General features: G+C 40.9%; 1 protein-coding gene across 1 annotated transcript in view; it reads left to right on the top strand.

Moving 5' to 3' along the window:
* Positions 1 to 14,636: 14,636 nt before the first annotated feature.
* Positions 14,637 to 24,240, top strand: part of HUS1 (HUS1 checkpoint homolog (S. pombe)) — a 34,716-nt gene continuing 25,112 nt past the window's right edge. The window contains exons 1-5 of the mRNA XM_006876504.1: positions 14,637 to 14,689; positions 16,526 to 16,653; positions 16,739 to 16,915; positions 20,832 to 20,939; positions 22,207 to 22,281. Of these exons, the coding sequence (XP_006876566.1) occupies positions 14,638 to 14,689; positions 16,526 to 16,653; positions 16,739 to 16,915; positions 20,832 to 20,939; positions 22,207 to 22,281 (540 nt within the window). The 5' untranslated portion in view covers position 14,637. The remainder of the gene's footprint in view (positions 14,690 to 16,525; positions 16,654 to 16,738; positions 16,916 to 20,831; positions 20,940 to 22,206; positions 22,282 to 24,240) is intronic.

Here is a 24,240-nt window from a genome sequence, read left to right as displayed (position 1 = left end):
CCTGTACAGGGTTTCTGGGGCTGTAAATCTTTACGGGAGCAGAAAGCCTCATCTTTTTGATGAGTAGTCAGTAGTTTTGAACTGCTGACCCTGAGGTTCGCCGCCCGATTCGGAACCACTACGCTACCAGAGCCAGATGGTATTATTCAACTGTATTTTTCATGATGTTATCTTCGCACTTCATTCATTCATTCATAATAGGCAGTAATGTCTACTGCCATCACTACCACTCAACACTTCCCTGGAGGCACAGGACAAGGAAATTGGATAAGAGGAGCAAATTAAAGGGAAATGTCAGGAAAGAGGGGATTTCTTTGCAGATGATTTTTAATGAAATTCTTTAAACGCCATAGAGTCCAGTGCATTAACTCACAGCATTACACCAGGACTCCATCAGTTAGTGGATACAAAATGATTACATTAAAAAATGGCATTCATAAATTCAAATTACCAGCTAGAGTGTATAATTTATGAAAATCATAACCAAGAAAAAAAGAAACCAAAATACCTATATGAAGAAAACTTCAAAGCAGCAGTTAATGATTTAAAGAAATCTTCAATAAATGGATAGGAGGGTGAGTCAAACATACGCACTAGTTATATTAAAACACCCATCCACATCCAAGTCTGATAACTACATTGAGTGTGCATGTGAAATAATTCTGTTGAATAGACAAGAGTGGATTCTATGGCAAATCATTTCCAAAGCAGCCATGGCTCTGCTTATGAAATAATCCATGACAGACTTGGGTTTCAAAAAGTTTGTGAGAGGTGGGTATTGAAACAACTCATGAAAAGCATAAACAGAAGTGTTTGGACATCTACCAACAAAATTTGGACAGATACCCGAAGAATGAAAAAATTGTTATTGGTGATGAGACATAGAGTCATCACTATGAACCTGAGAGTAAATGGCAGAGTATGGGATGGAAATATCCTCTATCAACAACCAAGAAAAAGCTCAAAAGCTAATCATCAGCTGCAAATTTTATGCTCACAGTTTTCTTGGATTCTCAAGGTCAAGTATTGGAATACTGTCAGGAAAAAGGTTCAACAATCATTATAGTGAGATGCTCACCGAAGAGCTGAAGCCTAAATTTTGGATTAAATTTAGAGGACTGCCATCCAAGGGCATTGCAATCTTGTAAGACAATGCACGTCCACACCTCTGCCCACACTGTTGACACTCTGCAAAAACTTGGTTTTGAGGTGTTACAGCACCCTTCCTATAGTCCTGATCTTGCTTCATAGGACTTTCACCTGTAAGCAGTCCTTCAAGGATGATTTCCCTCTGATGAAGAAGTGAAGACAGTGGTGCATTTGGGGCTCACAGCTCAGCTTAAAACATTTTAAAATAAGGGAATATGAAAGCTTGTTGACACACGGGCAAAGTTATTGAAAAACAAGGAGATTATGTCAAAAAGTGAAATATTGGTGCTTTCTAAAAGTTGATTAATATGAATTCTATTGTCAGAGTGTGGATGTTTGACTCACCCTCATACAAACTATAACATTGGACAGGAAAATTCAACTGTAAAGATATTAATTCTAAGTAAATTTAGCTTTGTCCCAATGAAAAGGAAAAAAGAAAATCATGAGATAATTATGAGATATTAAATAATTATTGCTAATTTTTTTTTAAAGTGATAATGGTCATGGTAGTCCATGTGTGTCTGAGGAGAACTATACTCCATTGAATTTTCAGTGGTTGATTTCTCAGAAGTAAATCACTAGGTATTTCTTTCAAGGCACCTCTGGGTAGACTCGAACTTTAAACCTTTCAGTTACAGCTGAGTACAATACCTTTTTTTTTTTTAAGTTTTTATTGTGAATTATGTATTTGTTTACATGGGAAAACATTATCTTTACATTCATTGCACTGATCACAATCCTCTGCATGTATCATTAAACATTAAACACCCAAAGGGTATACCCCACATGCCTGCCCCTGGCCGCCAGCACACAACCCCTCTCTCTCCCTGAGTCCAGAGTCCCCAGCTGCTCCTTCTGTCCACGTCATTGCCTCTGCCTTCATCCATTGATGCCAGGTCAAATGGGTAGTATCTGCAAGTGTGGGTGTTCTTGTGCATCCCCCCTCACTTTATATCAGCTGGATGCTTCACACTCCGTTCTAGTCCTCCGGGGCCATGTCCCTGCCCCTGGGTCCAAGAGTCTCCAGGTCTCATCATACTGCTGGTTAACCAGGTCTCAATCCAGGTTGACAGGAGTCTATTGAATGTGATTGGACTTAGCTCACAACTTCATTGCTGTTTTTCCTTCTCTTCCCTTATTGGTGACCAACATGGTCAGAAGCAGGACCATATGCCTGCTGGTGTATTCCATTTGAGTTTCAGTCTTGGAAGGGGATTTTCCTTGAGGGGACCTGAGCACTTGCCTTGATGGCTCCCTGGGGTACAACTTGCTTGTTCTTGTAGTAGTCAATTGGACTGCTGCTGTTTGTTTGTTTCTGCTGGCCTTTCTTTCAAGAGGTATCTTCTGTTCTTCTAGCTGCTCCAGACTGGTCTGCTTGTCCTTTCACATGGGAATGTCCCACCTCAGAAGATTCTGAATGATGATCAGGATGCCACCAATGGTCTTGTGCAGTGCAAAGGCTCTGCAGGGAGCCTCTCCTTCACTGGGCAAGTTCTAGCCCCATTTTAGTTATTCCAAACAATTATAGGCTGAAGACGGATTTACAAGCTTTCTCTAGTGAGAAAGGTTTCTGGCTATTCCTCTCTTTCCCCCTTAAAGTGTCTACAATAGTAGGTGAAGGACTGTAGAGTCCATTTTTAACATCTAACACCTGGTAACTATTAATCAATGCATAATCTTTAGCTCATTTTTGATGTAGACTCTCTAATACTTCGCTCGCGAAATAGCTTTGATGTAAACAACACTGACATAAATTGTTGTAACGTAATCATGATTACCGTAGACTCTGCCTTGTGATAGCTAGAAGAATAGATATATGTGCTGCCTTTGTTATCTCGGTTCTGGGACCAACCCCCTAAACCCCCTTATCTTCTGGGAAGAACGAAGTAAGTGAAATTATGCAGAGGTCAAAGTACACCACAGAGAGGCTGTAAATACCAAACAAGATATATGTCCAGGAGTTCACTGGCCACCTGGAACGTATTTTTCCTTTAGAAACCTCCAGGGAAGGGGAGGAAGGCAGACAGACCCTTGTTGGCACTTAGGAGTAAGTATGTCTGTCTCTGCAGATCTGCTGAATAAAGGCTTGTCATCTAGGTCTCTAATCCTCCGAGTGCACTTCTTAAACTGTGGTCTAACAGTAGGCAAGGGAAACCAAGATTCAACAAACAGCCAAGCATCTTAACATCATTTCCCCACTTTTATCCATTGAAACCATGCCTCAATCTTTGTATCCACGGGCCCTGTTGTTTTACGTTGGTACTCAGATCATTATTTACCTCTGTCCCATTTAGCCCATGTAAACCTGCCGAGCTATTCTCCCATCCGCCTTATTTTTCCTTTCCCCTTCCCCTTCTAGTGTCTTGCCCGCCCGAGCACCAAACTATATGTGTCTATTCCATACCCTGTGTTCCACTCTCCTGTGCCTAGTCCCTACCCTGTGCGCCACCTTCCCCTCATTCTTCCAACCCCACCCCCATACCCTGGTAACCAACAACAATAAAAAAGATAATAATAAAAATAAAATAAAAAAATAAAAGATAAATTTCGCCCCCCTTTCAGTGTGGGTGCTTTTTCTTATTTTTAACAATAATGGCTCTATGCAATAACCTTTTGACAGCAACTGGACTGACTGGTGATAATGGCATTGTGATTTTGCTTTAAAAACCTAGAATTCGTTTAAAGGTGTGCAGTTACAGTCTAGGAGAGTTTTCTAAATAATCAGAGGATAATATGGGTTGGAACATTGGTCATTGAAATTGGGCGCTGATCCATCAGGATAGGAAGTTCAAACACCAGCCACTCCTTGGAAACCCCACAGGGGGTCGCTATGTGTTGGAACTAACTTGGTGGCACTTTACAACAACAGCACCATATATTATACCATACATTATACTATCTACATTGATAAATGATATTTTCAATTTTAAAACATTTTCGGAAAGAATAAGAAAACAAATGCACTGCCACTGAGTGAATTCTGAAGCACAGTGGCCCTGTTAGACATAGTAGAATTCCCCCACAGCTTTCCAAGACGTCCCAGAAGTCGGTCTTTACGGAAGTGGAGTACCACATCTTTCTCCTGTGCAGTAGCTGGTAGGGTTGAACCACCAACCTTCTGGTTTGCAGCTGAGTTCTTTAACCACTGAGCTACTGGGGCTCCCTTGAATAAAACATACATATATGTGGCACTGCTTTGAACCACAAAGTCAGCAGTTCACACTCACAGCCGCTCCTTAGAAACCCTACAGAGGGTTGCTAAGGCATCTAACAACAACCATAATGAATAAAAAAGAGAAAGTTTGTGTTTTAAACCCAATTGATTATAAAGTCCATAAGGAAATTTAAACTTAGTAAAAAGCCAGGAAACCACTGATAAAAAGACAAAGGACCAAGACCTGACATAGGTATAAAGCAGTATTTAAACTGCATCCTGCTGGCTCACCCACCAATCAATGGAACAGACCAAAATGTCCCAAACAAATTTAAATTTATTTGGAATTTACTCTATGAATAGAGTTGGCATTTCATAGGGATGGGAAAAATGAGCTTTTTAATAAATAACGGAAACAATGGTCACGTGAACAACAAAAACTATTGTCTAGTTGATTGTGACTCATAGTGATTGTATCGGACTGAGTAGAACTGCCCATAGGGTTTCCAAGATGGAAGCTGCTGCCACATCTTTCTCCCGGGGAGCAGCTGGTGAGCTCAGACTACCACTTTCAGTTAGCCACTGAACCTCTGCACTGCCAATGCTTCACTTAATAAATGGTTTGGGACAATTATGTAGCCATTAAGAAAATAAAATTGCATACATATTCCACACTTCACAATAAGATAATATCTAAAAAGGGTAAAAATTTACAGAGTAAATATTTAATGAAGTCATAAAAATATTAGAACATATCAAAAGAAAAAAACCCACATGAGCTAATTCTTATATGGTATTATAGAGAGAAAGACCTTGAATAGGACTTAAAATTCAGAAGCCAATAATGAGAAAAACAAATTATACTATATAAAAATGAAGAACCTCTGGACATGACCAACAGAATCTTAAACAAAAAATCATCATATCACAAAGGACCAGTTTTTCCTAGCACATCAAGAAATCAAAAATGCTATAGAAAATGGCTAACAAGTATGGGCACATTGTTTACAGAAACATATGGAAACTTATTCAAGATTATATAAGAAAATGTCCAAAGTGACTGTGTACCATTCTCACCAAGGAAATAAGTGACAACATTTTGTTGGTAAAGTTTTGGGAAACAGGCTCTCACACAATGCTGACAGAAATGTAAATAGGTAAAACCTTTATGGAGGAAATTTGGCAATATTTATCAAAATTAGGAATGCATAGTCCTTTGATTTATCATGTGCAACATAGCATATATTATGTAATCATCAGATAGTAATCAGATAGGTAATCATCAGAGCATTGTTCAAAAGAAGTAAGGGAGGATGGGAAATGGGAATGAGGCAACATGGAGGACGTGTTGTTAACTGCCACTGAATCAATTTCATCTCATAGCCACCATGTATAGGGTTCCTGAGGCTGTAAATCTCTGCGAAACAGAAAGTCACATTTTCTTCTGAGGAGCAGGTACTGGGCTCGAACCACTGAACTTGTGGTTTGAAGTCAAGTACTTATCATACAGAGTCAATAAAGGACATAGATGGGAGCAAAATATTTCACAGTATATCTGTTATATTTTATTTTTGAGCCACATAAATAGATTGTGTAGTCAGACAATAATTTTTTCTTTAAGAACTATCAAAGTTCATTAAGTAGATGGGAGAGTAAGTCTCAAATCACTGTGTAATAATGTGATCTATAAATAAGTCTCTATAATGATTGAAAATAGCAACCAAATCCCCCTGGTGCCTGAAAGAGAGCGCTGCTAACAGGGGTCTACAGGAAGGAGCCTGTTCTCCTTGTGTGCCTTTCCTTCCAGAAAACAGCAGGAGGCAGTTGGCATCCAGGGAAGCCGCTCAGACAGGATAAAGAAAGGCTTGGAAGCAGTCTGAGTTGATTCAGGAGACTTTCCATGTTAACAAATACTCCTGGGAAGGACTGTTGTGCCCTAGAGTCCTGCGTAGCAGGCATTTTGATGACTTATGACATTCCTTCTGCAAGCACTTGCTAATGTTTATTTCAGTACTATGAACTTGAGTCCATTTGCATGAAAACCCACAGTTCCTGTTGGACTGAGGTAACTTAGAACAGTGGTTCGGTTCTCAATGAGAAGATGGTCATTCTTCCCCCTCTGTCTTCTCAGATGACATTGGAAATGACCACAGATATTATTTTATTTTCATGACTGGGAAGGGGCATTAGTCCCATACTCCAGGGGAACACGAGGCAATGTCTGAAGACATTTTTGGTCGTCAGAACTGGGGTTGGGTAAAAGGTGACAGGGATGCTGCTAAACATCTTAAAACGCAAAGGAAAACTCCCCACAACAAATATAATTAATTGATTCAATGTGTCCACAGTGCTGAGTTGAGAAACACTGGTCTAGAAGGAAAACTTGGGTTCAGTTCTTGATGTTGAAGTAGCAAACGGCCCCAAGAACTATCATTTTTTTCAGTATTGGAAGACTGGTAAATAACTTGTAGGGGGCCGATTATATCCCAGGATAAATTTTGCCTAGAATTTCTTTTAGCTAATGACCTCATTAATTACATATCTTCATGAGTTCTATCTTTTCTCTGAAACAGTGTAACCTCTGGGTTTCACGTGTCAAGCTTTTCCAAGTGGGTCCAAATTCCATTTACTGACGTAAACACAAAGCTACGTTGTAGGGGTTGGTTTCTCCATCTTCAGGATTCACGTGTGAAGCATCTTTAGTGTTTACCTCCATAGACAGGAGAGGGATTCTGCAGTTTTACCGGGAAGCAAAGTCTGCCGTATCAGTCTGTGCCAGACAATAATTTTAAAAAATCAATTAGATATAGGCTCTTGATTTATTAATACTGGTGAAGGTAGAAAGACAGATATTAAATAAATGTGATATATATTTTCAAAAGGAAAATATGAAATGGACACATATAAAACTAGAGACACTTAACCTCGGGCAAAGGAAGTTCCCTAAAGTGAAAGACATTTGCAATAGTGGTTCTCTGGCTGAACTCTGCATTAGAAACAACCAGTTATCCAAGGAATTAAGGGATAGTCAAAGGTTGAAGCGAAAGAAACAACCAGAAAAAAATAGGTGCAGCCTAAGCGTATTCTGCAAACCTAAAGATACCGTTATAATATGGTACCTTGAAAACAGGAAAGTCTGGAATAAATTTTACTTAGACATTGTAACGTAAGTTCCTAATCAAAGAAAACCCATTCTTCAGCACAAATTACAGTTCTCAGTTCTATCAGACCCCTTCTATGAGCAGCGAACCCAAGTATGTCCACTCTGGGAATACTAAAGGGAAGCTGCATTTTGATCCTGTGGCATTGCCACCCAACTTTAGCTGAGTTTCTGAACCTTTTGCTAAATGAATCAGAACCTTTAACTACTCATATAATACTCAGTGTGTGTTTCCTATCTGCCAATGGATGTTGTTGAGTGTCGTGAAGTCGATTCCAACTCATTGTGACCCTGCATAGGGTTTCTGAGGAACACTTGGTGGATTTAAGCACAGATCAGGTGGTTAGCAGTCCAGTGCTTATTCCATAGCACCATGACAAGCCTCCTCTGCCAATGGATTGTTGTTGTTATGCGCTGTCAAGTTGCTTCCAACTCATAGCGACCATCTATAGGGCTTATGATGAGTGACTGGTGAGTTTGAAATGGATTTTCTTTGAATAGGCACTTACAGTACAATGTCCAAGTAAAACTCATTCCAATCTTGCAGTTCAAATGGACCTTGTAGTCCACTGCTTATCAAAGCTTATCGACACGAAGACTCCTTGCCAATAAATGTTGTTGTTGTTGTGTGTCATCGAGTCGGTACTGACTCATAGTGACCCTGTACACAACAGAAAGAAACACCACCTGGTCCTAGGCCAACCTCACAATTGTTGCCACGCTTAAGCCCATTGATACTACCACTTTGCCAAACCATGTCACTGGGGGTCTTCCTCTTTTTCTCTGACCCTCCACCTTACCAAACATGATATACTTCTCCAGCAACTGGTCTCTCCTGACAACATGTCCGAAGTATGAGAGATGAAGTTTGGCCATCCTGGCCTCCAACGAGCACTCTAGCTGCACTTCTTCCAACACAGATCTGTTGGTTCTTTTGGCATCCCATGGTACTTTCAATATTCTTCTCCAACACCATAACTCAAATGCATCATTTCTTCTACGATCTTCCTTATTCACTGTCCAGGTTTCTCATGCATATGAGGTTATTAAAAATACTATGGCTTGGGTCAGGCGCACCTTAGTCCTTAAGCTGACATCTTTGCTCTTCAACACTTTAAAAAGGTCTTGTGCAGCAGATTTGCCTAATGCAACACATCATTTGATTTCTTGACCGCGGCATCCATGAGTGTTGATGGTTAATCCAAGGAGAATGAAGTCCTTGACAACTTTAATCTTTTCTCCGTTGATAAGAATGGTGTTTATTGGTCCAATGGTGAGGATTTTTGTTTTCTTTACATTGAGATGCAATCCATATCAAAGGCTGTGGTCTTTGATCTTCATCAGTAAGTATTTTAAATCCTCTTGACTTTCACCAAGCAAGGTTGTATCATCTGCATATCGCAGGTTGTTAATGAGTCTTCCTCCAATCTTGATGCCACGTTTTTCTTCATACAACCCACCTTCTCAGATGATTTGCTCAGCATACAGATTCAATAAGTATGGGGAAAGAATACAACCCTGTCACACACCTTTCTTAATTTTAAACCATTCAGTGTTCCCATGTTCTGTTCAAACAACTGTCTCTTGGCCCAGGTACAGATTCCTCATGAGCACAATTAAGTGTTCCGGAATACTCATACTTTGCAATATTGTCCATAGCTTGTCATGATCCACACAATCGAATGCCTTTGTGTAGTCAATAAAGCACAGGTAAACATCTTTCTGGTATTCTCTGCTTTCAGCCAAGATGCATTGCACATCAGCAATGATATCCCGCATTCCACATCCTCTTCTGAATATGGCTTGATTCTCTGGAAGTTCTCTGTTAATGTATGCTTGCAGCCATTTCTGTATTACCTTTAGTAAAACTTCACTAGCATGGGATATCAAATTGTGCCCTCATTGGGAAACTGGCTTTTTAATTAAAAAACAAAAGCCATAGAGGGGGAGAATGGAGCAAATAAGAGATAGTCTATTACTAAATGGAGGTACACATGTAACACATCTGAGGAACTGAAAGGCAAAGTAGTTAAAGAGCTTTCCAAAAGTGACATGAAATAAGGTTGGAAAATAAAGGCAGGGCTACTCACGAAAGCATGTTCTTTCGTCTTGGTTTTCAACTTCAGGTCTTTGCACATTTCTCAAGCTGAAAGAAATGAAGTCTTGAGTTGCAATACTGAATTCTATAGACAAAGTATTTCATGACACAGGAAGCATGACAAGAAGATGGAAGGAATACAGTGACTGTATCAAAAAATGATTGATGTTCAAACATTTAAGGAGAAGCATATGATCGAGAACTGATAACTACTGAAGGAAGAAGTTTAAGCTGCACTGAAGGCTTTGGTGAAAAACAAGGCTTCAGGAATCGAGGAACTACCAGCTGAATTGCTTTCACAAACAGATCTAACTCTTGAAGCACTCGCTTGTTTTAAGCCAAAAAAAAAAAAGGGAGGATAAACTACCTGGTCAACCAACTGGATGTGCTTCTTCCAGAAGAAAAGTGATCCAATAAAATTTTGGAATTATCCAACAATATTAATATCACACACAGGTAAAATCATGCTAAAGATAATTTTTAAATGGTTGTAGCAGCGCATTGACAGGGAAGTACCAGAAATTCAAGCCAGATTTAGAAGAGGATTTTAATGAGGGATACCATTGCTGATGTAAGTTGGATGTTCCATGCAAGCAGAGAATACCAGAAACACAATGACCTGTGCTCTGACTATGCAAAGGCATTTGACCTTGTGGATCATAGCAAATTATGGATAGCATTGTAAAGAACAGAATTCAGTAACACTGTCTCTAGAGGTCTCTAGTGATCTCATTATTCCTTGCCTCAAAATCGTTTGGAGTGAAACTAGGGAATACTACCAAGATTTAATTATAATTCTGAAATTACTGAACCATTAATTTTTCAACCTTATATAAAGCTTAAGAAAATTTTAAGAAAACATAAAAATAATTACAACTTTGTATTTGTTGGTTTAAAAGTCCTTATACTATTTTATCCTTTGTCCATGCAGAATGCATTATATGTTGTTGTTGTTGTCAGGTGTCATCGAGTCGGAACCGACTCATAGTGACCCCATGCACAGCAGAACGAAACAATGTTCGATCCTGGGCCAACCTCACTACCACTGCCACACTTGAGTCCATCAATGATGCCACCTGGCTGATCCATCTCGTTGGGGGTCTTCCTCTTTTTCTCTGACCCTCCACCTTACCCAGCATGACATCCTTCTCCAACGATTGTTTCCTCCGGACAATATGTCCAAAGTAGGAGAGACGAAGCTTAGCCATCCTGGCCTCCAAGGAGCACTCTGGCTGCACTTCTTCCAAAACAGATCTATTGGTTCTTTTGGCAGTCCATGGCACTTTCAGTATTCTCCTCCAACACCACAACTCAAAGGCATCAATTCTTCTACGATCCTCCTCATTCACTGTCCAGCTTTCGCATCCATATGAGGCTATTGAAAACACAATGGCCTGGGTCAGGCGCACCCTAGTCCTCAAGCTGACATCTCTGCTCTTCAACACTTTAAAAAGTTCCTGTGCAGCAGATTTGCCCAGTGCAATATGTCGTCTGATCTCTTGACTGCTACTTCCGCGAGTGTTGATAGTTGATCCAAGAAGAATGAAGTCCTTGACAACTTCAATCTTTTCTCCATTGATAAGAATGTTGTTTATTGGTCCAGTGGTGAGGATTTTTGTTTTCTTGACATTGAGATGTAATCCATATCAAAGGCTGTGCTCTTTAATCTTCATAAGTAAATGTTTCAAGTCCTCTTCACTTTCAGCGATCAAGGTTGTATCATCTGCATATCTCAGGTTGTTAATGAGTCTTCCTCCAATCCTGATGCCACGTTTTTCTTCATAGAACCCAGCTTCTCTTATTATTTGCTCAGCATACAGGTTGAATAAGTATGGTGAAAGAATACAACCCTGTCTCACACCTTTCCCAATTTTAATGCATTATTTAAAACCCCATTTTTTTTTTTTTTTGGAAGTTAAAAAAAAAGTTTTATCATTGTTTTTATGGCAAAAAAAAAAAAAAGTATTATGATATTGTGTTGTCTAGTGCTGTTGAGTCAGTTTTAACCTAGATGAGTCAGTAATATGGTTGGGTTTCCTAGCAGCAGCTGGTGGGTTTGAACCACCAACTTTGCAACAGGCAGTTATGGAAGTGTTTCCAAAGTTCCTTTAAATATATTCTTTAATCATAGTCAATATCTGCAATGAATTCACTTTAATAAGTGATACTCATTCTTTATTTTTAAATTTATTTGTTGTTTTTAGATGCTATTGAATCAGTTACGACTCATAGTGACCCTATGCACAATAGAACGAAATAGTACCCAGTCCTCTGCCATCCTCACAATCGTTGTGTCATGTGACATGGCTCATGTCATGGTGCCAATCCATCTTGTTGGTGGTCTTCCTCTTTTTCCTTGACCCTTTACTTAATCAAGCATTATGTCTTTCTCCAGAGACTGGTCTCTCCTGATAATATGTCTGAAGTGCAAAGACTTCTGGTGTGGTGCTTTAGGATCAGTACTGGACCGTGAACTACAAGATCAGCAGTTCAGACTCATCAGCTGCTCTTTGGAAAACCTATACAGGGTTGCTGTGCGTTGGAACCGACTCAATGGCACTTAACAACGACAAAAACAATGGATGAAATCTGACCTCTCTGGCTTCTGAAGAGTATTCTGGCTGCACTTCTTCCAACACAGATTTGTTTGTTCCTCTAGAAGTCTATGGTACTTTTAACATTCTCCAACACTGTAACTCAAATGCATCAATCCTTCTACTGTCTTCCTTATTCATTGTCCAGCTTTCCCATGTGTATGAGGCTACTGATAACACCATGGCTTGGGTCAGGCACACCTTATTTGTGAAGAAATAAAGAAGCCTGCTGTGTTAACAAATTCAAAAGTGATATAACAATGTCACCAAGGATTTAGCTTCATGTTACAGTCCTAAATTTGATAAAAGCTAATGATAGCAAAAGGAGCTCTGGTAGTGTAGTGGTTACGAATCAGGGCTGTGAACTGCAAGGTCAGCAGTTTGAAACTACCAGCTGCTCTGCGGGAGAAAGATGAGGCTTTCTGCTCCTGTAAAGATTTAGTCTCGGAAACCCTGTACAGGGTCACTATGGGTCGGAACCAACTCGACGGCACTTAACAACAATAGCAATGTTAGCAATATTTATTTTCTACAGCTTAAAAATAATCTACATTATCATTTTTTAAAACTTCCTTGATTCTGAATGTCAGGTTAAAATGTAGTTTTTAGCCTTCTATTCTAGGTTCCAAGGGGCTCTGGTAGCATAGTGGTTACGAATCCGGCTGCTAATCTCAAAGTCAGCAGTTACAAACTACCAGCAGTTCAACTGGAAAAAGATGAGGCTTTCTGCTCCTGTAAAGATTTACAGCCTCTGAAACCCTATACAGGGTCGCTATGAGTTGGAATCGACTCTACAACACATCACCACCACCACCACCACCATTCTAGGTTCCTGGTGCCGCCCTTGAAGGATTAGTGCAGGACTGCAAAGTGGGTTTGAATCTCAAGGCTGGAGATTCAAACTCAACAGCGGTTCTTGGGAAACTCTATACTGTGTCCCTATGAGTTGGAAGGACTCTAGGCACTTAATAACCACATTTGTAAAGCACTTTAAAAAAAAATGATAAGGTGGATTATCTTTAGTCTTTGAATGACCATCTTAAATTTTCAAACAACCAATCTGGATACAACTATTTTTCAATTTCTCTTTAAAATTTTTAAAAGTTCTTACAATGTCATAAAGATTTTAATAGAATCTGGTGGAGCTCACCTTGATAACGACAGTGCAGAATTGCCGTTTAACATGTGTGTTCTTTAACCATCCTGTGTTCACAGTAGCAAGACGTTCAAATTTCAAAAACATTTCAACAATATTCAAAACCATAGTCAAACCAGAACTTTATACTGCCCGGGGATCTATCATCATCCCAGTCTAGATGGGGTTCGGGAGTTCTGGTGTAGCCTTGCAGGATCACTGGACTGCTAACCGTAAGATGGGAGGTTCAAACCCACCAGCCGCTCCTGCTAGGCGCCAACAAGTCGGCTCTGACTTATAGGGACCCTATGCACAACAGCAGGAAACGCTGCTCAATCCTGTGCCATCCTCACAACTGTTACTGCGCCTGAGCAAGTTGTTGCTGTCACTGTGCTAATCCATCTTGTTGGAGGTCTTTCTCTTTTTGCTGACCCTCCAATTTACCAAGCATGATGTCCTTCTCCAGGGACTGGTCCCTTCTGATAATAGTCCCATGTGTGAGAGACAAGTCTGTCCATCCTGGCTTCTAAGGAACATTCTGGTTATACTTCATCCAACACAGATTTATTTGTTCTTCTGGCAGTCCATGGTACTTTTAATATTCGTTTCCAACAACATAACTCAAATGCATCAATTATTCTAAGGTCTTCTTGGAAACCCTTTATAGGATCTCTGAGTCCCAACCGACTAGATGACACTTAACAACAGAGGTTGTTCTTAAAAGTCGTGTTTTAATCGTTTAATTAAATAAACGATCTATTATATTTTGAATTCGAATTTGAAATGCAGGTCATACAGTTCAATTAAAATGTGAATACTGAGAACCACCTTTCTCACAGCTGGGGGCTCAGGGCTCTCCAGTCCCTAAAAGCAGATCTTTTAAGTTACAGGGGCGTGACTTCTCAAACCACAGACTTCCAAGTTTAGTTCCTCCTTTGTAAATCCCACAGCGCCCTGAATCCATAGCGGAGGGAGGAAGGGACCAATTTATCCCCGGACTGACAAAGGAACGAATCTGGCAGGAGTGAAAGATGTGCACTCTTTCCTCCAGGATCCCATGAGCACCAACCTGGCATGAGCCAAAGCAAAGACCCAGGAGGGAGCACCTCAAACGCTGTTCATTTACTGTGCCGCGGCGCTCCCGGAATGGAATCCATAATTCGGTGGGAGAAAACGCGGCAGAACACTCGTGTAAGAGCAGCGCGGCCCAGACAGAGCGGAACCTGACTGCGGGTGCGCTAGTTTCCGGCAGGAGGAGAGACGCGACCGGACTCAGGTCCTCTGCGAACTGGCCTCGTCTAGCGTCGCCCCGTCTCCGTGCGGCGCGGGACTGAGAGTCCAGCCATGAAGTTCCGGGCCAAGATAGTAGACACTGCTTGTCTAAACCACTTCACGCGTGAGCTGGGGGCCGTACCGAGAGGACGGAAACCGGAAGGATGAAGGGAGGGCGAGAGGACGCGGGGAAAGTAGCAACCAGGAGGCTGCACCTTTGCGCGTAGCTGGGATCCGCGATAGTGTGGGGGCACCCGCGGGCGAGGAAACAGTATAGAAACCAGGGATGTTTCTAAAACTCACCTTTCATCATGAGTCTGCTTAGGTCTATTGTTAAATGCCGTCGAGTCAGTTCTGACTCATAGCGAGCCTGTATAGGAGCAGCTGGTGAGCTTGAACCGCCGACTTGAGGTTCAGACGACCGGCGCATTAACCCACAACGCCACACCAGGACTCCTTAAGTCGTTTATTGGCTCCAATATCCTTATTGGAAGGATAGGGAAGGAAGGAACTATGGGCTCTGAGCTCTGAGCATGTATTGCAATCCTGAATGCAACCACTGGTCGCTTTCGACTTGAAACAGGTCTGAAGAGGGTTTCTGAGGCTGTAAATCTTCACAGGAGCAGAATTGTCTTTTCCTCAAGAGCAGTTGGTGGATTCCAACCACGGACCTTGCTGTTCGTAGCCCAGCCATAACCCACTATACTAAGGTTCCTGGAATGGAACCACCACCTGATCAAACCTCAGATTTATTTGAATATTGAGAATATGTGCTGCATACATCACAGGGTTGTTGGAAGACTACAACATCACTGATGCCTTCCAGCGAGATAGAAATAGAAACTGCTGTTTATTCACAGAAATGTTGCAACATGGCAAATGAGATGTTCTTTAAATAAAATGGCCTTTACTATCGTGGTGTGGCACTGTAGGATAAGCACTAAACTGCAAGGTCGGTTTGAACTCAAGGGCAGCAGTTCAAACTCACCCGCCGCTCCTCGGAAACCCTATACAGGGTCACTATGAGTTGAACCAACTGGAAGGCACTTAACAACAAAAATACATCATGTCCTGGTGTGGCGTTGTAGGATAAAGCGCGGGACCGCAAGGTCGGTTTGAACTGTAAGGGCAGCGGTTAAAACTCACCAGCTGCTCCTTGGAAACCCTTTATAGGGTAGTTATGAGTTGGAATCCACTCGACAGCACTTAACAACAACGTACATGATGTGGAGTACTGGTGTGGCCTTGTAGGATAAGTTCGCCATCTGGTCCTAGGAAACCATATACAGTATCACCATGTGTTGGAACTGACTCGATTGCACTAACAATAACAGCAACATACATGATTTTGGACCTTGGTGCCTCAGTGGTTAAAGCATTTCAAACATAACAGCCACTTTGCAGGAGAAAGAGATGGCAGTCTAGTTCTGTTAAGATTTACAGCTTTGGAAACCCTAAGTGGCAGTTTTCTTCTGTCCTGTAGGGATAGTATGAGTCAGCGTTGACTTGGCAGTGGGGTTGGTTTGGGTTTATGCATGATTTGTTAAGTGCTTTTAAGTCTATTCTGACTCTTGGTGGTGGTGGTTATGTGCCGTGGAGTCGGTTCCAATTCCTAGCGACCATGTACAGGATTTCCGAGGCTGTAAATCTTTACAGAAGCAGAAAGCCTCATCTCTCTCCTGTGGAACAGCTGGTAGTTTCGAACTACTGACCTTAAGGTTAGCAGACCAATTCATAACCACTATGCTATAGCGACCCCATATAGAATTTCCAAGGAGCGACTGGTGGATTCGAGCTGCCAACCTTGCAGTTCAAACCGACCATGTGGTCCAGTGCATTATCCTGCAGTGTTACACAGAACTTCTATACATGTTGTTGTTAAGTGTTGTGGAGTTGGTTCCGACTCATAGCGACACTGATGTAAGTCATAGTAATTCTTTACTTTAACCCCTTGCGATAGGAATCAGTAACATGATAGCCAAGCTTGCCAAAACTTGCACCCTCCGCATCAGTCCGGAGAAGCTGAACTTCATCCTTTTAGATAAGGTGGCCAATGGAGGGGTGAGCATGTGGTGTGAACTGGAACAGGTGAGTAGAAGCTTGGGAGAAGCCCACACACTCAGCCTTAAGGCCATTGGAAAGACTATACATCCTCCCCTTTTTCTCCCCTTAGGAGAACTTCTTCAGTGAGTTTCAAATGGAAGGGATCTCTGCAGAAAACAATGAGATTTATGTAGAGCTGGTATCGGAAAACTTATCTCGAGCCTTGAAAACGACCCAGAATGCCAGAGCCTTGAAAATCAAGCTGACTAACAAGCATTTCCCGTGCCTTACAGTCTCTGTAGAACTGGTAAGTAGGACAAAGGACATTTCAGAAATGTCTCAGAAGAAATACAGTCATTATAAGCTTAGGCTTTTTAACTGGGTGGCACACTTTCCATTCAGCTACCAACCAGAAGGTTGGCAGTTTGAAATACCCAGTAGTACGGGAGAAAGATGAGGCTTTCTACTCCCGTAAGGATTTACACCCTCGGAAACCCTGTACAGGGTCGCTATGGGTCGGAACCGACTCGAAGGCGCTTAACAACAACAACAACAACTGTTGAATAAAGGTCTGGCAGCCTGCCTCTATAAATACTAAACCCATAACGTACTGTCACTGAGTCAATTTCGGTTCATATCAACCTTGCATAGGGTTTTTGGGAGCTGAAAGCCTTATCTTTCTCCTGCGGAGCTGCTGGTGGCTTTGCACTGCCAACCTTGTGGTTAGTTATCCAGTGCTATCTTTCAGCACCCAAGAAACCCCTGGGGCACTTCTACTTTGTATTGCATGAATTGATTCCTCAACAACACATAGTTTTTCCCCACCTAAAAGCAATTCTGCTGATAGCTGGGTTTATTTAAAAGTAGTTGTTCTTAAGTGCTGTCGAGTCAGTTCCAACTCATAGCAACCCTGTATAGGGTTTCTGAAGAGCAGCTGGTGAGATTGAACTGCCGACTTTGAGATGCAAACTGACCTTGCGGTGCATTATCCAGTGCATTCTCCTGCAGTGCCACACCAGGACTCCATTTAAAAGCAGGCTAGTTTTTAACTGGAGCTAATTTTTCTTCATTTGTAAAGACAGTGTTATGATTATATAATACTCAGCTAGAATGCTGCCTTTTCTTATTCAATATAACTTCTGCATCTTCTCAGATCTATAAATCTTAACCCTCTTTATTTCTTTTTGTGGTATTGTCACCTAATCTAGAAATTAAACCATTTTCTCCTTGAAATGTTTTTTTTCCCTTAACCTGCTGCAGTACCCTTTAAATGACCTCTCATTCAGTGGTTGCATACCTGTCTTCCTACCAGATGAATTCATCGCATACCTCGCCTCAAGATAGAACACGCACACCCAGTCGCTCTCCCTGTTCTCATAATGAAGTTCTATTTGTCTTGGTATGATGTATAAAGGCCTTCATGTTAGGACCCATCCTGTCTTGAAACTAAATCATAAATTACTATCCTGAGTAGTTCTTTGGATTTGTCCCATTCTTTTCCAACTCCCAGATGCTGATGATGTTGGGTCTTTCACTTACTTGAATCTCCTCACTCTTGAAAACCACATTTTCATTTGGTGCTCAGCACTTTTGCTGTCTCCTCAAAGGTCTCGTTCTTCTGTGCTGGATGCACTTTATGTATTTTTCTTGGGAGTATTATATTCAGTGTAAGCCTCTGTGGAAGGGGATTTATCAACTTTTCTTTATAAATTTTTCCCAACTCTTAGCTGCTTTGCAATCTTGGAGGCACTTCTTGGAATGAATCAAGGCTCCCATGCCATAATCTAAGTTTGGTGTATTTCTCTCATTGCTTAGGAGGGTAACAAAAGCTCTTTTCTAAGAGTACAATATAGTTTGGAAGGACACCTGGTAGCATAATGGAATACGAGCTGGGCTGCTAACTGCAAGGTCAGCAGTTCAAATCTACCAGTAGCACCATGGGAAAAAGATGCTTCCATAAAGATTTACAGCCTTGGAACTGACTCGACAGCACTTAACAACAATAAACGTCTGTTTCTAAGACTTTTTATTAGATTCATAATAAAGCAAAGTATCTTGGTGGTGGTGGTGGTGGTTGTGTGCCGTGGAGTCGGTTCTGACTCATAGCAACCCTGTGTAGGGTTTCCAAGGAGTGGCTGGTGAGCTTAAATTGCTAACCTGCATTTCAAACCAGCTTTGCATGCAGTCCAGCGCAATAATCCCCAGCGCCATGCCGAAACATGTTAGAAACACATAAATCTAGTTTATCTTTTCAGTAGTGTAGAAACTGGAGCAAGCAGGGTACCATGTGAACAAATAGTGGCCTTTCCTGTCTTCCTTGAACATAGCAAGTTTGTCTCATTTTTCAGAACTTTATGCATGCTATTTCCTGTGCCCTCTCAGCCCCCCATCTTCTCCTTGCTGGTTGCTTGTCCTTTTTTGCATGGCCTGTCACGTGCCTTCTCTTTAGAGAGGCCTTCCGTGATCACCTAGTCTAAGGAACCTCCTTCTACACTGTCACTCATTTTTGGATTCTTCCAGGCTCTAGTGAATGTCCCCGAAAACATTGTTCCGTTTGTTTTTTTGCCTATGGAGCTAGCCATCTGTTCTTGAGTAACAAGGTCATTGTCTTATTCACTATTTTCTCTGTTGTTGTCAGGTGCTGTCCAGTCGGTCGCAACAACTCATAGTGTCCAATCCTGCAACATCCTCACAGTTGTTACGTTGTAGCTCATTCTTACAGCCACTGGGTCAGGCCATCTTTTTGGGGATCTTTCTCTTTTTTGCTACGCTCTAAAAATACAAAAAAAGAGTCAGAAATGACTTGATAGCACTTAACAACAATTATGCCAAGCATGATACCCTTTTAAAGTAACTGGTCCCTTCTGATAACATGTCCAAAGTACGAGAGCAGTCTTAGCATTCTTGTTTCCAAGGCGCAGTCTGGCTTCACGTCTTCTAAGACAGATTTGTTTGTTCTATTGGCAGTCCATGGTTCTTTCAGTATTCATCATCACCACCACCATAGTTCACATGCATCTAGTCTCCTCTGTCTTCCTTATTCATTGTCTAGTTTTCACATGCATGTGAGGCAATCGAAAATACCATGGCTTGGATCAGGTGCACCGTAATCCTCAAAGTGACAGCGTTGGTCTTTATACATGAAAAAGGTCTTTTGCAGCATACTTGCCTAATGCAGTATGTCATTTGATTTCTTGATTGCCACTTCTGTGAGTGTTGATTGTGGGTCCAAGTAAGATGAAATCTTTGACAACTTCCATCTGTTTGTTATGTATCGTTGAGTTGGTTCCGACTCCTGTGACACTATGTACAACATAATGAAACACTGCTTGGTCCTGATGCATCCTCACACTGGTTTTCTGTGTAAGCCCATTGCTTTTGCTACTGTGCCAATCCATCTTGTTGGGGGTCTTCCTTTTTTCCATTGACCTTTCACTTTACCAAGCATGATATCCTTCTCCAGGGACTGGTCCCTACTGGTATCATGCCCTAAGCATGAGAGACAGAGTCTCATAATCCAGGCTTCTGAGGAGCATTCTGTCTGCACTTCTTCCAAGACAGATGTATTTGTTTTTCTGACAGCTCCTGGTACTTTCAGCATTGTTCTCCAACACCGTAACGCAAAGAAATCAATTCTTCTGTGGTCTTTTATTTATTATTCAACTTTCACATGCGTCTGAGGCAAGTGAAAATACCATAACTTGGGTGAGGTACCCCTTAATCCTCAAACCTGATATCTTTGCTCCTGAACATTATAAATAGGTCTTGTGCAGCAGATTTGCCTAGCACAATATATTGCTTGATTTCTTAGCTGCTGCTTCACTGAGTATTGATTGTGGATCCAAACAAAGTGAAGTATTTGACAACTTCAATCTTTTCTCCATTTATCTTGGTGTTATTTATTGGTCCAGTTGTGAGGATTTGTATTCTCTTTATGAGGTACATTCCGTACTAAAGGCTGTTGTCTTTGATCTTAATCAGTATTTTAAGTCCTTTTTGCTTCCAGCGAGCAAGGCCCTGATGAGTCCCCCCTCTATCTCCTAACAATACCCACAAAATCACAGGCACTCCATAAATATTTGTTGCATGGATTTTAAGTGAATGAATTCAGACCATTCCATTTAGATTTGACATATCAACTTCTTTGGGTCCTTCAAGTCTTCTGTTTTTATTGTATTTTTTATTATTGATATAAAGCAATGTTTTCAACCTTCTCTTGGCAGTTCTCTGTATCAAGTAGTAGTCGCATTGTGACACACGACATCCCCATAAAGGTTATTCCTAGAAAACTATGGAAGGATTTACAAGAACCGACAGTTCCAGACTCTGATGTAAGTTATTGCTTAGTTTTGCTCTTCCTCATATAGTACATGGTGTGATTTGCATTCTCTAATTTTACCTTTAGTCCTATAGTATATGTCATTTGAAAATAGCACTCTCCCCAAAAAGAAAGTCATAGCTGTTCACTTTTAAAGGACACTCAGAAAAAAACATGGAATATTTATCTTTTGTAATTTACACAGACCATTTTAAAATGGTGTTGTGTATAACAGAAATGTCACACTTTTTGCAAATCGAACAAAGAATGTCCTCCTTAATAGTTGTTGTTGTTAAGTGCCAACAAGTTGCTTCCGACTTACAGCAACGCCTTGTACGGTTTTTTGAGGTGTAGCTGGTGGGTTTGAACTGCTGACCTTGTGATTCGCAGCCCAGTGCTGATGCTACAGCACCATACCTGTTCTTCTTCTTAATAGTAGCATTTATAAAACAAGCAAATAAACAAAACCTTGAAATTATACATACTGTGGCAGATAGTCATCATCTATGTGAAATGTTGGCCTTGAGCCCCATTTGGGTCTGACAGTTCCTGGGAAATGTGTAAGAGAGCTAAGAGGTAAGACATTTTCACAATTCAGAATTTGTTTGAAGAGTCCTGGTGTGGCGCTGTGGGTTAATGTTCAGCCGCTCCTTGAAAACCCTATACAGGGTCACTATGAGTCAGAACTGACTCCATGGCACACCACCACCACCACCACTCATAGTAATCCGAGAACCACTCAAATTAAAGATGATACCAAAGGGTTCTATGCTGAGGGAGAAATCACACAAATATACTAGATAAAATAATGGACTTTTAATAGGAGGCATCTGCCTTGATTTGGGAAAAGCTAGTATTTCATGTAGGATCACTTGTAACAGGCTTAGCTCCGATGCTCTATTTTTGCCTAGTATGGAAGGTGCCTCTGAGCCCCAGTCGTAGTCATTCCTTAGGGGAAAACCTCCTGCCGAGTTTTAGTCCCCTTGGACTTATATAAGGACCTTTTAGCTGAAGTGCTGTAACCTTTCTGGAAGCAGAACAATGCCTACAGGGACTTAGTTGCCAGGGTAACCAGAGGTAGGCATTCGGTTCTTTAAGTTTTCTTGTAGTATATTCCTGAATTAGTAAAATTATAAAATTAGGTTTTTTCTTCATATTTTGTAAGAGTTTTATTCAGGCAATTAAAAAATATAGGATTCCAGAGGTTTTACTCATGCATGCATTGTAACAATAGTTATTGTTGATTGTTATTAGTTTGACTTCTCACATTGGTCTTGTAGGTCAGTATTTACTTGCCAGTGTTAAAGACTATGAAGAGTGTTGTGGAGAAAATGAAAAACATCAGCAATCATCTTGTAAGTAGTTACTTTAGGCAAGAGCTCAAGTATATATCACTTAACATGTCTGATGTGTTCTGAAGTGGGATGTTATGTGATTTGCACATTGTCTGAACACCGTATGATATACAAGGGGGCTTCAGCAATTCCATCATCTTTTCATTTCATTTCCATGAAGTTTTTGCTGCCTCTGGGCATGTCTTGCTTTCCAAGTAGCTACAGGGAACTTGTCCCCTTGAATTGGAAGTCCTGAGGGATGGATTTACGCAGCCATATCCCAGTGTCTCCCCAAGGCGCTGACCAGCGGGGCACCTGGGCAGTGCATGTGGCTCAGCTGAGCTGCAGTTGTAACAACACTGCCGACTCCGACTGGCTCACACTTCCCCACCCTGTGGATGCATATGTAGTCTGGCATTGCTCACATGCACATTATGTAGCACATCCGTCCTTCTTTTAGCCTGCGTGGGCTGCTTGGTCTCTGGAGAAGCTTAATGTGGACCAAAGGAAATCTATGGTATGCCTAGTAGGTGCTTCTTCCCTGAGCCCAAATCACTGAGAACCTGGCATGGTCTCAGAACCTGCACTGTTACAGTGGCCCTTAGTAACCTATTCTGGTGCTTTGAAGCTCTAATACAATATGGAAAGATTTTATGTTTGCCTTTAATCCCAAATACTTAACAGCCCTGGCCTTTTTGCTTATATATTGAATAGAACATTAAATATTTTGTTTGCTGATGGGGAAACTTTAAGGACTCAGTGATGTTATTGACAATTTAGAGTATACTATCTGATCGCCGGCACTTTACAGCAACATCTGATCCATCCCTGTATATCTCTCATTGAGCCATGACAAAGATCCTCAAAACTATACATCTGTATTCTCAACAGTCCTAAAACCAAGTAGATAGGCCTTTCATTTTCATATATTTTTAACATTTGTTTGTTTTTATTTAATAGTCACAATTTTAATGTTCAAAACACATAAAAATCTTACAATACAAATGCTTCTTATTGTCAACCAGTTGATAATTAAACAAAAGGCAAAGTCCATAAATTATTAAAAATATATTTTAAGTATTGTTGCTTTGTAGTATGTTTTAGTACTTTAGAGTTTAATTGCACCATTCTTCTTTCTCAGACTTACTTGGAAAACTAACATAAGCATTTCACACAGCAATATTAACATCATTGGCCAGTTTTTAAAAACATTCTTGGTGTTGTATTTGTCGTTTTTTTTTTTTTTGTTTTTTTTTTTTTAACCTTTTTATTATGAATTGGGTGAAAGTTTACAGAGTGATTACTCTAATTTTCCATTCAACAATTCATATACATTTTGCCTTGTGATATTGGTTTGAATCTTTGCTATGTAACAGAACTCTTCCTACTTTGATCCTGTGTTGACCATCTCCATTTGTCCTTTCCTACCTTTTTAGCTACACACCATCCTTCACCCTCCCACCGTTTTGATCTTTCTTATATGGTTGATTGTTCTAAGGAGTTAAGGAGTGCTTACTCCCTGGTGTTACTGTTCATCTTACAGCCCAGTCTGTTGTTTGGTTTTGGAGTGCTGGTGTGGCACTATAGGATAAGTACTCGACTGCAAGCTATGTTTGAACTGTAAGGTGAGTGGTTCAAACTTACCAGCTGCTCCTCAGAAACCCTAGACAGGTTCGCTTTTTGTTGAAACTGACTCAGGGGCACTTAATAACAACAACATTGTTTGGCTGAAAGTTGAACTGTGGGGGTGAGTGCAGTTCCAGGCCTGAAGGGTGGCTAAACCTCAGTCTTAGGGGTTCCACAAGGGGTTATATCACCAGTAAACCTCATCTTCATTATAATTTGAGTTTGTGTCTCCCACTCTGTCCAGAATCTTGTAATGTGATCTTTTTTTTTTTTTTTAATGTTTTATTGTGAATTATGTGATAGTTTACAGTTTACATGGGAGAACATTAGTTTTACATTCATTCTATCGTATAT

This window comes from Chrysochloris asiatica, unplaced genomic scaffold, assembly GCF_000296735.1.
Source record: "Chrysochloris asiatica unplaced genomic scaffold, ChrAsi1.0 scaffold00384, whole genome shotgun sequence".
NCBI lineage: Eukaryota > Metazoa > Chordata > Mammalia > Afrosoricida > Chrysochloridae > Chrysochloris > Chrysochloris asiatica.
The sequence above is the reverse complement of the archived record's forward strand: the minus strand, read 5'-3'. Positions and strand labels throughout refer to the sequence as shown.